The following is a 12,854-nucleotide window of genomic DNA, read 5'->3' on the forward strand; positions in this document are numbered from 1 at the left end:
GCTTGTATCGTTGGTTTTAAATAAAAAGCAGTTTTAAATGGCAACACTATTTGGAGCATTATATGTTTTCATATGTCATTAGTAAACAATATATTGTAGGTAATGCAGTTGTGAGTTTTCGGTGGAGCAGAACCATTTAGGTATTACTGATTCCACAAAGCATACAGTATATGACCTGAAATATTTGTAAGGGTCCTACATCTCTAGTGAGCTCAGGTGGTGGACACTTCGTTAGTGCGCGAAGATAACAAGGATTGTTTATGGGCACTTTGGGATAGATATATATATATATATAATATATATATAAGTTTTTCACAAAAGTGAGTACACCCCTCACATTTTTGTAAATATTTTATTATATCTTTTTATGTGACAACACTGAAGAAATTACGCTTTGCTACAATGTAAAGTAGTGAGTGTACAGCTTGTATAACAGTGTAAATTTGCTGTCCCCTTCTTAAAATAACTCCACACACAGCCATTAATGTCTAAACTGCTGGCAACAAAAGTGAGTACACCCCTAAGTGAAAATGTCCAAATTGGGCCCAAAGTGTCAATATTTTTCCTCCATGACGACATCACAGAGCTGGTAGATGTTAGAGATCTTGTTCTCCTACACCTTCCATTTGAGGATACCCTACAGATGCTCAATAGGGTTTGGGTCTGGAGACATGCTTGGCCAGTCCATCACCTTTTACCCTCAGCTTCTTTAGCAAGGCAGTGGTTGTCTTGGAGGTGTGTTTGGGGTCGTTATCATGTTGGAATTCTGCCCTGCAGCCCAGTCTCCAAAGGGAGGGGATCATGCTCTGCTCCAGTATGTCACAGTACATGTTGGCATTCATGGGTCCTTCAATGAATTGTAGCTCCTCAGCGCCGGCAGCACTCATGCAGCCCCAGACCATGACACACCCACCACTATGCTTGACTGTAGGCAAGACACACTTGTCTTTGTACTCCTCACCTGGTTGCCGCCACACACGCTTGACACCATCCAAACCAAATAAGTTCATCTTGGTCTCATCAGACAACAGGACATGGTTCCAGTAATCCATGTCCTTAGTCTGCTTGTCTTCAGCAAACGGTTTGCGGGCTTTCTTGTGCATCATCTTTAGAAGAGGCTTCCTTTTTGGATGACAGGCATGCAGACCAGTAAGATGCAGTGTGCAGCATATGATCTGAGCACGTCTATTTCTCAAAGACAACCTCTGGATATAATGCTGAGCATGTGCACTCGCTTCTTTGATCGACCATGGCAAGGCCTGTTCTGATTGGCACCTGTCCTGTTAATCTGCTGTATGGTCTTGCCCACTGTGCTGCAGCTCATTTTCAGGATATTGGCAATCCTCTTTATAGCCTAGGCCATCTTTATGTAGAGCAACAATTTTTCTTTCAGATCCTCAGAGTTCTTTGCCATGAGGTGCCATTGTAGCAAAGTGTAATTTCTTTAGTGTTGTCACATGGAAAGATATAATAAAATATTTACAAAAATGTGAGGGGTGTACTCACTTGAGAGATACTGTACATAAATAGAGCCTTTTATTTAAATTATGTATTCATTTTTCAATTATGTTGTTTAATTGTGGTTTTTGGAAGTTATAATATTATACATGGTTGTGATATTTATGTTTGCATTTAGATATGCAATTGCTGAACTGTCAATTTTGCATTCTTCCTGCTTCCCATCCACCTGTCAAAGTCACCTGTCAACTTCAATGACTGAACGGAAACATTTGTACAGTATTCAAAAAACTATATATACAGGTACATCTCATAAAATTAGAAAAGCTTTCATAAAAGCTTTCAGCTAGTGAAAACCCAAAATTCAGTATCTCAGAAAATTACAATATTACATAAGACCCATAAAAAAAGGATGTTTAATACAGAAATGTTGGCTTACTGAAAAGTATGTCCATGTACGGTATAGTATGCACTCAGTACCTGATCGGGGCTCCTTTTGCATGAATTAGAGGAAGATGAGAGACACCAGACCCAACAATGCAGATGAGCTGAAAGCCACTACTGAGCTTCCATAACACCTCAGCAATGCCACAGGCTGATCACCTCCATACAGTGCCGCATTGATGCAGTAATTCATGCAAAAGGAGCCCCGACCAAGTATTGGGGGCATAGTATACTGTACATGGACATATTTTTCAGTAAACCAACATTTCTGTATTTAAAATCCTTTTTTTATTGGTCTTAAGTAATATTCAAATTTTGTAAGATACCAAATTTGGGGTTTTCACTAGATGTAAGCCATAATCATCAAAATTTAAATAAAGAAATGCTTGAAATATATCACTTGTGTAACGCATCTATATAAAATATGAGTTTCACTTTTTGAATTGAATTACTGAAATAAATTAACTTTTTGATGATATTCAAATCTTATGAGATGCACCGGTATATTTTTATGTGAACTTGTCACTTTGGGAATTTAGTTGGGACAAGAATTTATTTTTCTAATTTTGCACATTATACATATATATATATATATATATATATATATATATATATATATATATATATATATATATATATATGTTAATTCACCATTATTTAGCATTTCTATATAGCGCACTTAATAGTGAGTGGATTCACTCTAGTACTTGCAGCCTAAATTCAGGTTTTGAATGCCAAATTACATCTCTGTGCAGAATCTGGATGTATAACAATTTTGGAGGATTACTAACTATATAACAACCAAAATTCAAACATTTTTGTTGCTGTGTAAAATCTGCATAAAAGCAGAATGATTTGCAAATTTTATAAACCCATATTTTATTCACAATAGAAAATAGAAAGCATCACATTTTTAAACATTTTAGGAAAAAAATAAGGTAAATTTGAAATTGAGGGCAGCAACATGTCTCAAAAAAAGTTGGAACAGGGCCATGTTTACCACAGTGTGGCACCTTAACAACACTCTGTAAACATCTAGGAACTGAGGAGACCATTTGCTGGAGTTTTGGGGAGGAATGTTGTCCCATTCTTGCCTGATAGGATTCTAACTGCTCAACGGTCTTGGGAGTTTATCGTATTTTTCCTTTCAATTCGCACCAAATATTTTAAATTGGTGAAAGGTCTGGACTGCAGGCAGGCCAGTATAGATTTTACACAGTGCCCCAACCTTTTGGGAATTGGGGTTGTATAATATAGATATAGAAAATGCATCTTGATTCTTAAATTGATCTTTCTTTAACAAACATTTGTGTTTGTTTTGCATGAATGGTAAGCAAAGGCAGGACTACATTGGTGTATATTGCAATTCTGCTTTCCATTGCATAATTATCACCATGCTGGCTAGAGCTTTGTAATGTGTGTAAACATTAACAAATGTTTATATTGGTAATTTAAGCTTAATTATTAATAGTCTTACAAATTCCAAAATCTTTACCTAACCAATCTTACCATTTAACCTTAGATTTTATTTTTTTTATTTTAAGAACTGAAATGATCTGCAATATTGTTATGTTTCTTGTACTTACAGATTGGGAAGCAAGAATTGACAGTCATGGAAGGATATTTTATGTTGATCATGTAAATCGTACAACAACATGGCAGCGTCCTACAGCGCCTCCAGCTCCACAAATTTTGCAGAGGTCAAGTTCTATCCAGCAGATGGAGCAGCTTAATAGAAGGTGAGAATGTCTGATCTTAATAAACAGCTGATTTTAGATACAAGACTTGGTTCATTTGTAAACCTTGCTTATTTGCAACACCATCCATTTCCAACCTTAAAAGTGTAGCTGGAAACTGGAGAGCATTTATTGACATTCATTCATATTGCTCAGTGTATGAGTGAGAGGTTCTGGTCTGCTTCAGTAAACTTTGGTGCACTGATGGCCATGATTGTTACTCTAGTTTGGCCCAAGTCTGCACTGTGCTAAGCTGAGCAAAAATACATCCTGTCATAGTTTGTTTTAGCATACACCACTGCAGTGCGTTGGTGTAAACTCCAAAAATAGGACATAAGGAAAGCTGCCTTGTCTGTAGATTGGGTGTGAATGATGCCCAACACATATGGTGTGAATGGGCCCTTAGTGGATTAATCGACGAGACATGTGGCTGGCAAAATGAGGCTTAATTCCAAATATTCCCTCACCCCCCCCCCCCCTTTTACCATGGGCCCATAGTGGGTAATAGCCATTTATAGTGGTGATTCTCCCACCAAACTGTTATTAAATGAGCTTTATAACACAAATTCAAAGATAAGTTCACCTTTAAAAAAAAAAACGCACATCTTTTTTTCCTGCGGCTGCTTGCACATTCTGCACCTCTACTAGAATCACAGTCTCCCCTTAAAATTTTCATAAAAAATTCATAGCCCCCCCCCCATTATCTGCCCTGAATTTATGGCCATATGAAGCCAGCAACTTAGCGTGAGAACCTGCATGTTTTACCTACGCCCACCCCCCTGCATATTTGGGCTCCTTGTCATATGTACCAGTCTCATACCAATCTTCACCCAATTCTGCATCATATAAACAGCACCCATGACTGATTACCTGTGACACACAACCCTGATGAACTCCTGAACTAGCAGTACCTGAGCACCTCTATCAGCAAAACACCCCCTATGAGTGGCAAACATTTATGACCTACACCCTTTCTGGGCTCACTGCATCAGCGCCCACCCCTGGAGTCATGTATACATCCTCCTATTGAATGATTACAATTCCCCATTCCCTGTAACAGACACGCACATGATGAGCAGTTGAATCACATTTCTAGACTGACTCATCCATGGTCTCATTACCACATAAGTTGACTGATGAGCGTTTGCAACCGGCACCGCCCCCTCTTGACTGACAAACATTTGGTTCTCTACATAAGCCCAAGTCAACACTGAACTACATCCGGGGCTCTTACCTTTACCCTCCCCCAAAGTCGTGACTACCCTCACTTGGCGTCCACCACTGATATATACTTGTCACCCACATATATTTTCTAGGATTGATAAAAGTGATGTGGGTAATTTGTAACCTTTGATGGAAGGTTTGATATGATAATTTTTAGGCACTGAGGTGTTTTGACATAGTGGGTTGTGACAGGTGATGTTCTGACGGTGTCTTCTGACAGTGCAACATTATGTGGGAATGCTGTGATACACACTGATCACCAAGAGAAATACTGAGCATTTAATAAATGTTCTCTGTTTTATAAATGTGTTAAAACTACAATTATAAAAAAACTTTAGGTTCTACAGTCTTATGCCTTGTACACATGGTCGGAAATTATGACGGAAGAGGTCTGATCGGATTATATTGTCGGAAAATCCGATCGTGTGTGGGCTCTATCGGACTTTTTCATCAGAAATTCAGACAGAAAAAATTTGAGAGCAGGATCTGATATTAGTTTTTCCGATCGTCTGTAGAGAATTCCGATCGGACAAAGTGCCATGCAAAGTGCCATGCAAAGTTCCGATCGGACAAAGTTCCATGCAAAGTGCCATGCATGATAAGATCAAATTACAAGACCAAAGCTACTGGCTACTAGCAAAGGATGAATCTCTTTTCTTTCAAGTATAGGTAAAGGGAGGGCGATAACACCTGTCAGTTTTTTTGCCTTTTGTGTCCTGTTTTTGCCTTGATGCCCCCATGCGACTGTTGGCTGGCTGTATCTGACTTTTGGGGTAAGTGTCCCCACACTACTCTGATAAACCATGTCATTTGAAAGAACTGCAAGGTATGCAGTCACTATGATATTTTTTACAGCTACTTATGCTTCTTATTTGCTTTCAGTGTCATATTCCCTATATGTTCTACTTAAAGTGGTAGTAAACCTGCACCTTTTTTTTGTTTGTTTTAAAACAAAAAAACCTGCAAGGCAAAGCCATAATGAGCTAGTATGCAGCGCATACTAGCTCATTTTGAAATACACACCTTAGAACGAGGCGCCGGTATCTCACCCGATCTACGCCGAGGGAGCTGACATGTTGCCTCTGCGTTTCTTCTGGGTATCGCGGCTCTGGAGCTGTGAGTGGCCGAAGCCGAAATACGTCACCCCCGCGCATGCGTGCAGGACTCTTTTTCCTGACAAGGTCTTGCAGTTCTGCCGGGCCTTAACAGTGCATGCGCCACATGACGTCAGTGGCTGCATGAAAAGTAAATATCTCCTAAACCGTACAGGTTTAGGAGATATTAATTTTACCTACAGGTAAGCCTTATTATAGGCTTACCTGTAGGTAAAGGTTCAAAAAAAGACTATACAACCACTTTAAAAGGGAAGTAAACCCTTCCAAACAACTTGGACCTATAGGTAAGCCTAGATTAAGGCTTACCTGTAGGTCCAAGCAATATCTCCTAAACCTATATGGTTTAGGAGATATTTGCCCGAAAATGGGCACCGCTGTCTACGGCGCATGCGCCGTAGACAGCGGCGCGCAGGCGCACTAAATGCGGCAAATCCAAGAATGGATTTGCCAAATTTGTCGACTCCCGTGCGCATGCGCGGGAGTGACGTCATCGCGGCTTCGCCGTATGACAGCAACGGAGCTGCGAGGCGCGACTCCCGTGCGCATGCGCGGGAGTGACGTCATCGCGGTTGCGCCGCTGTCATTGGTCGGAGCTGCGAGACGCCACCAGCAAGATGGACGCGGCGGACTACAGGGATCAGCGGCGACTTCGCTGGCTCCTGTGTCAGGTAAGTGACACATAATGAGCTACTATGCGATGCATAGTAGTCCATTATGCTTTACCTTTGCAGGGAAAAAAAGAGGAAGTAAACCCATCAGGGTTTACTTCCTCTTTAAGAAGCAGGTAACCGTAAAAATGTCAAGCCTGACAGCCTACACTAATACATCTTGTCTGGAGTAGCTTCCTAGGTCGAAGTGACCACAAGGCTGGGGGTGTAGAACCAGTCAAGAGGGATTCATTTGTATCTATTTGTTTTTTATGTCCTGATGGATTTTGTATATTGTAACGATTGTACACAAATAAAATTAGTTAATTTTAACAATACTTGGTAATGACCTTTGACGGTACCAATAAAATCCTGCTGCCCCATTCACCCATTTTTCTCTGTCCAATATTTAGGATGCAGGTACTTGTAATTTAGATGCTAATTTCCCTCTAAGCAGATATTCTAATTCTGTGCCCTGTTGGTGATTTCCCTTCACTTCCTGTCTTATAGCCAAAACAGAAAGTGAAAGGAGATCCCTCCAAAGTGAGAGAATTTGAGATGGCGCCAGGGTCACTAGCACTAGTGTAACGCAACTGGAAGATTTCCCCTTTATTACTGTTCTGGTTTCAACCCAAAATTTTGGATTTTATTTTACTTTCAATGATGACGATAAACAGGACAAATGATGAGGGTGATTCCCTAACAGGGGCACAGACAGCAGTAAAAACCTACAGTTGTTCTAATTCCTCTCGATCCAAAGTTAAAACAAAAAGTTTTGACTTCAGTTATATTTTATTGGTATTATGTTTTATTTTTTCTTTAGTCAGGACTTAATCTACAAGCTACTTGAGCTGGTCTGTAGTTTGGAGGCTTTACCTGGATCCCACTGAACTGATTGAGTGCAGGGCCTGCCTGGAATATGTTATTTCGGCATTGAGCTCTGCTTGTGGCACTTTCCAGACTTTTGTGAACTGTGGTGTTTAGCCGCTGTGCTTTCCAGTTGCAGAGCCGTGGCACAGCGTCTGGTGCTACCCTTTCTCTAAAGACTTATTTATCAGTTGTCCACATGGTCAGATCTTTGGGGGCCACTATATGTCAGAGAACCATTGAACTATTATTACCCCTTTTTTTTCTTAATCTTCATGGAAATGTTTGAAATGCAGGAGAATTGAGTGCTGAATCAGTAGCCTGAGGATCCTTCATATGCACTCTGTTTCTGCCTTTCAACATAATGTAACATCTCCCTACCATTGCTCTTATTCATATGAAATGGGTGATTCTACCACTGTTAGTCCTTGCTGCTACTTACAGTGACCTGGTTACCTCAAGCCATTTGAACCCTTTCTGCTTTCAGCATCCAGTTTGTAAATACCCAACCCAAGGTTTACTGGTGTTTTCAAAGTAGATCTAAAGTCTTCTTTTAAAAACCTACACGCAAGCAGTCCTGGTTTACCACCCTGCTTTACAGTCAGGAGTCTCTCTGAATTGGAATTTTCAAGCTGTTAACAGCTAGGAATTCAATCTCCCCTGCAAGCTCTATCCTTGCCCATGGAAGGCATACTTCTCCAGGTGTGAGGAAAAAAGTTTTCACACCAGAGAACATACCCTGGGAAGAATCCTGACCTTTCTGCCTGGATCAACATTTGTCCCTGAGTACCATCAAGGGGAACATTTATTCTAAAAGAAATGCTAGCCTCCCATTCTTTAGATAATACTTTGGTACAGGACATTTCTCATGTAGTTGCCTTTATGCAGCCACTTGTGTTTCTGTGGGATTCATATCTAGTTCTGTCAGCCATCCATGCATGTGTGTGCAGTGTGTTTTACCAAACTGGAAATGTCACGTTCAGGAAGTCGCATCACCTGCACATGCGCAGTGATACAGAGCAGCATGTACATTTACACGAGTACAGGGGTGTACAGCAATTCACTTCTATGGCCAACTGTATGCCCCACCTTCATCTTCCCAGCAGCAGGAAAATTAAGTCTTTTTTTTTTTTTTTTTTTTACACTCAAACTTTTATGCCTAGTTATGCCCAAGGTTGCATTTTGTAATTATCACCTCTGTTAGCCGTGTGTCTTATCTTAGTCTTGTTAAGAAAATGTGAGCATGAGGTAGTGCTAAGGATCAGTATCTCCTTCCTTAGGCAGCCCATAGATGATAGTTTTTTTTCATTCAACCAGTTGGTTGAACAAAAAAACTAACTCGAGTCCTCCTTGCTGAGCTATTGTATTCTGACAGTGGAGAGACTTGCCCACTGTTAGAATACACTGATCATCATTACAGGCTATAGCCTGCAGCACTGATCAAGTGGGGAAAATCTGGTTGAAAAGAACTCAGTACAACCTTATTGTACAACCTTGGTGCCCATACATTAATTCAAATTTGGTCAGTCCCTGCTGAACCGGACACATTTTGAGCCGCGTATAGCTATGCTAAGATGGTTTCAGCCTTTCACCTTAATTGGTTAATTGTTCTTCCATCTCTTTGTCCAGCTTCAGTTCATCAGAAATAATTTTCTTTTCACTGTCTTGATGCAGCTCATGCTTTGTAGGTTTCCCTTGCAGCCTCTGCTTTCGTTAAAAAGACTGTTTCATTATCCTGTAAAAAGGAACCAGCTTCTTCCACCATTTCTTGTGGGCTCAGACAGATTAATGGTTATGCTTATGGTCTTGAGGATGAGGTTCAAACCCTTTCCTTTTACAGTAAACTCTACGAGAACTGTGAGTGCCTCTTGAGCTTTTAGGCACTGTTTTCCAGATTTGCATGGCTGTTACCTGGTCTTCTGTTGTGTTTAGATGCATTTTCCCCAATGTTTAGGCCTCATCTGATCTTAGCTTCAGAAATGGGGCAGCAGGTAGCTCTTTGAGCTTCAGGCAGTCTCAAGTTTTGTTGCTTGGTTATGCAAACCCGTTATTTTGTTATTGTTGCCCACCCCTCAGTTGGATTGCTTTTTGGATGTTTCAATTGTCTATGAATCCTGCGCTCCTTAATAAAAAGAGGATTTTTGAACTTGCCGTTCTCTTCATTTAGAGAAAAATGGTCCCACTCCTTTGTGTTTAGCCATCTTACTCCTAATACGTCTTTTCTACAAACTGACAAACAAGATTTCTACAAACTGTGGCATGCTGGGAGTGGGGGCTGTTTTTTTTTTTTTTTATTGTCAGTGTCCATATTCTTCTTGTAGATGTTAGTATAACCCAGTTGCCTTTGAATCCTGTGCCCCCTAAACTCCATAGAAACGGATTTGACAGTATATACAAAAATTCTATTTTTCTAGGTATGTAAATCATGTGCAATGAATTCATTAATATATATTTTCTTGAAAAAATGTACAATAACAGGTATCAAAGCATCCGAAGAACAATGACAAATGATCAACCAGATGAGGTTGCAAATCCAGTTGATGCAGCGGTACCAGTTGAGGATGTTGATTATCATCATTCAAATGCAGGTTTGTCAATACATTGTAATATTATTTTGTTTCAGCTAGTAGTAGTTAGTTCCTGACATCAAGGATAGGATTATGTAACTAAAACAAGGTAGTTACAAAAATCGCACCTTCCATCCTGTTCTTGGACAATGGACATTGAAACATTCCATGGTCATTGGTTTAAGGTGTCTTTGCTACCTTCTGGATATGTTTACTGGGGTATCTGTTGACATTCGTAGGATCAAAAGAAGTGGCTTTGAGAAGCTACCAAACCTCTTCAACGTTACAGCACAAGTCCAACTGAATGTGGATAACTACTACTAGCTATATCATGACCTGAGTAAATGAGACCCTTTACACAAATATTTTGTTCCTTCCTTTAAATATTTAATATTCTAATAAAAGCAGCATTGCAGACAATAGAGATAGCGCTGCCTAAATCTTTTTTTAGTGCGTTAGGTCGGGATAATTTTGGGCAGAGGTTATGGCCCAGGGTGCTAGGTGCTTAGCCACTTCCCAACCGCCCTATACAGATATACTGCTGCAGGGTAGCTGCTCTGAGTTGGATCACATATCTGGTATGTGATCAATACTTCTGGGTAGGGGGCACATGCGTGCGCCACCCCAGATGTGTTGTGATTTGTTGCAGTACAAGCCGATAAGCGGTTCCCGGCCAATGATTGATCGCGGGGACCCGCTCATTAGCTCCGTTATTCACAAAAGGGAGATCTGTGTTGTAAACAACGCAGAGCTCCGAATAAAGCAGGGAAATAAACAGCAAGATCACTTAGTAAAAGCAGCACATAATACACACATTACACATTGTTAGGCACACGTTTAACCCCTGGATGGCTCCTGGATGTTAACTTCTTCCCAGCCAATGTCATTAGTACACCCCTTGATCGCCACCCTGGATGTTAACCCCTTCCCAGCCAATGTCATTTGTACAGTCATTTGTACATTGTACAGTGTATAGGATTGGCACTGATCACTGTATTAGGACACTATCACACTGGGGCGGTAAAAGCGTCAGCGGTAACGCACCGCTACTTTTAACGGCGCTTTACCGTTGTTTTGGCGATGCTTTTCGGCCAATATCAAGGCCCTTTTAACATCCACTAGCGCCCGAAGAAGAGGTTAGTATCAACCACAAAGCACAACTGTGGAAGCACTTTGCAGGCACATTGGCAGAGGTGCCTATTCATTTCAACGGGCAGGGTAGGTTTAGGAGTGGTGTATACACCGCTCCTAAACTACCCCAAAGATGCTGCTTGTAGGAATTTTTTTAACGTCCCGCAAGCACACAGCTTCAGTGTGAAAGCACTCAGGCTTTCACACTGGAGTGACGAGAGGCACTTTGCAGGCGCTATTTGTAGTATATACACCGCTCCTAAACTACCCCAAAGATGCTGCTTGTAGGAATTTTTTTAACGTCCTGCAAACACACAGCTTCAGTGTGAAAGCACTCAGGCTTTCACACTGGAGTGACAAGAGAGGCACTTTGCAGGCGCTATTTATAGTGCTAAAACACCTGTAAAGCGCCTCTGTGAAAAGTAGCCTTAGTGTCACTATTGATGTCAGCCTGAGTCTACCCCCCAGCTAGTGTCAGATTGCTCGCTGCACTATCACAGTCCCACTATAAGTCACTGATCACTGCCATTACTAGTATAAAAAATAAATAAATACAAATTCCAGTATCTATACCAGACGTTCTAACTTTCACGCAAACCAAATACAGTGTGTTTCAAACAGAATGACCCGATTTTAAAACTGTATATCTGTGCAATCACGCACCACCAATAAATTAAACCTGTGCTACTTGAATAGGGGTGGCCTATAATTTCAAATGGCAGCCACTAGATACCCCTGCTAGTGCTCAAATAGACCTTAACCTCAGTCGTTATCAAGATGGTGTCTATGCAACAGACTGTGTTTTGTGTTCTCCAATTTGACAAACCTGAGTCCATAACAATGGTACAGCGTGCATTTACACAGCGTTTTGGAATTGATCCACCAGTGGCAAAGAACATTCATCATTGGTATTAACAATTTGAATGTGGCGACCACACACTTCAGAGGAAAATGTGCTAGCCGAGAACTTGTGATCCCTGAAACTACTGTTTGGCGTTTGCAAGCTATTTGTGTAAGGCCCCTTTCACGCTGGGGCGGTGCGGGCATCAGCGGTAAAGCGCCGCTATTTTTAGCAGCGCTTTACCGTCATTTTAGCAGCGGTCTGTGGCCGCTAGCGGGGTGGTTTTAACCCCCGCTAGCAGCCGAAAAAAGGTTAAAACTGCCCGCAAAGCGCCGCTGCAGATGCAGCAGCGCTTTGCCGGAGGTATAGCCGTGCTGCCCCATTGATTTCAATGGGTGGGAGCGGTTTAGGTGCGGTGAATACGCCGATCCTTTCACCGCTCCAAAGATGCAGCTAGCAGGACTTTTTTCACCGTCCTGCTAGCGCACCGCTCCAGTGGGAAAGCCCTCCGGCTTTCACACTGGAGTGAAAGGGGCCGGTTTTTTCAGGTGCTACACAGGCACTATTTTTAGCGCTGTAGTACCTGAAAACCACCCCAGTGTGAAAGTGGCCTTAGTGACAGAAGACAGCGTTTAGATATCTGTCATATTCTTAGACGACATAGAGGACAGATTCATATTGCGGTTGATTTTTTAGTTTAATCCAAGCAGTAAAGTTTTGCGTCACAATGTTCGCATTTGGGGACTTGAGAAGCAACAACTTGTACAGCATGAGCAAGATTCATCAAAAATGTATGTGTTTTGTGCGGTTTCGTTTACAAAGCT

General features: G+C 41.2%; 1 protein-coding gene across 6 annotated transcripts in view; it reads left to right on the forward strand.

Moving 5' to 3' along the window:
* Positions 1 to 12,854, forward strand: part of HECW2 (HECT, C2 and WW domain containing E3 ubiquitin protein ligase 2) — a 365,375-nt gene that overhangs the window by 272,001 nt on the left and 80,520 nt on the right. For all 6 annotated transcript variants that reach the window (XR_013261865.1, XM_077448729.1, XM_077448731.1 and 3 more), the window contains 2 exons: positions 3,491 to 3,641; positions 9,970 to 10,079. Coding sequence is in view for 5 of the 6 variants with exons in the window: in XM_077448729.1 (XP_077304855.1) it covers positions 3,491 to 3,641; positions 9,970 to 10,079 (261 nt within the window). In the remaining variant the exon portion in view is untranslated. The remainder of the gene's footprint in view (positions 1 to 3,490; positions 3,642 to 9,969; positions 10,080 to 12,854) is intronic.

The sequence above is a fragment of the Lithobates pipiens genome, unplaced genomic scaffold, assembly GCF_037356315.1.
Source record: "Lithobates pipiens isolate NorthernLeopardFrog02 unplaced genomic scaffold, aLitPip1_a1.2 Scaffold_22, whole genome shotgun sequence".
In the NCBI taxonomy this organism is placed as follows: Eukaryota; Metazoa; Chordata; class Amphibia; order Anura; family Ranidae; genus Lithobates; species Lithobates pipiens.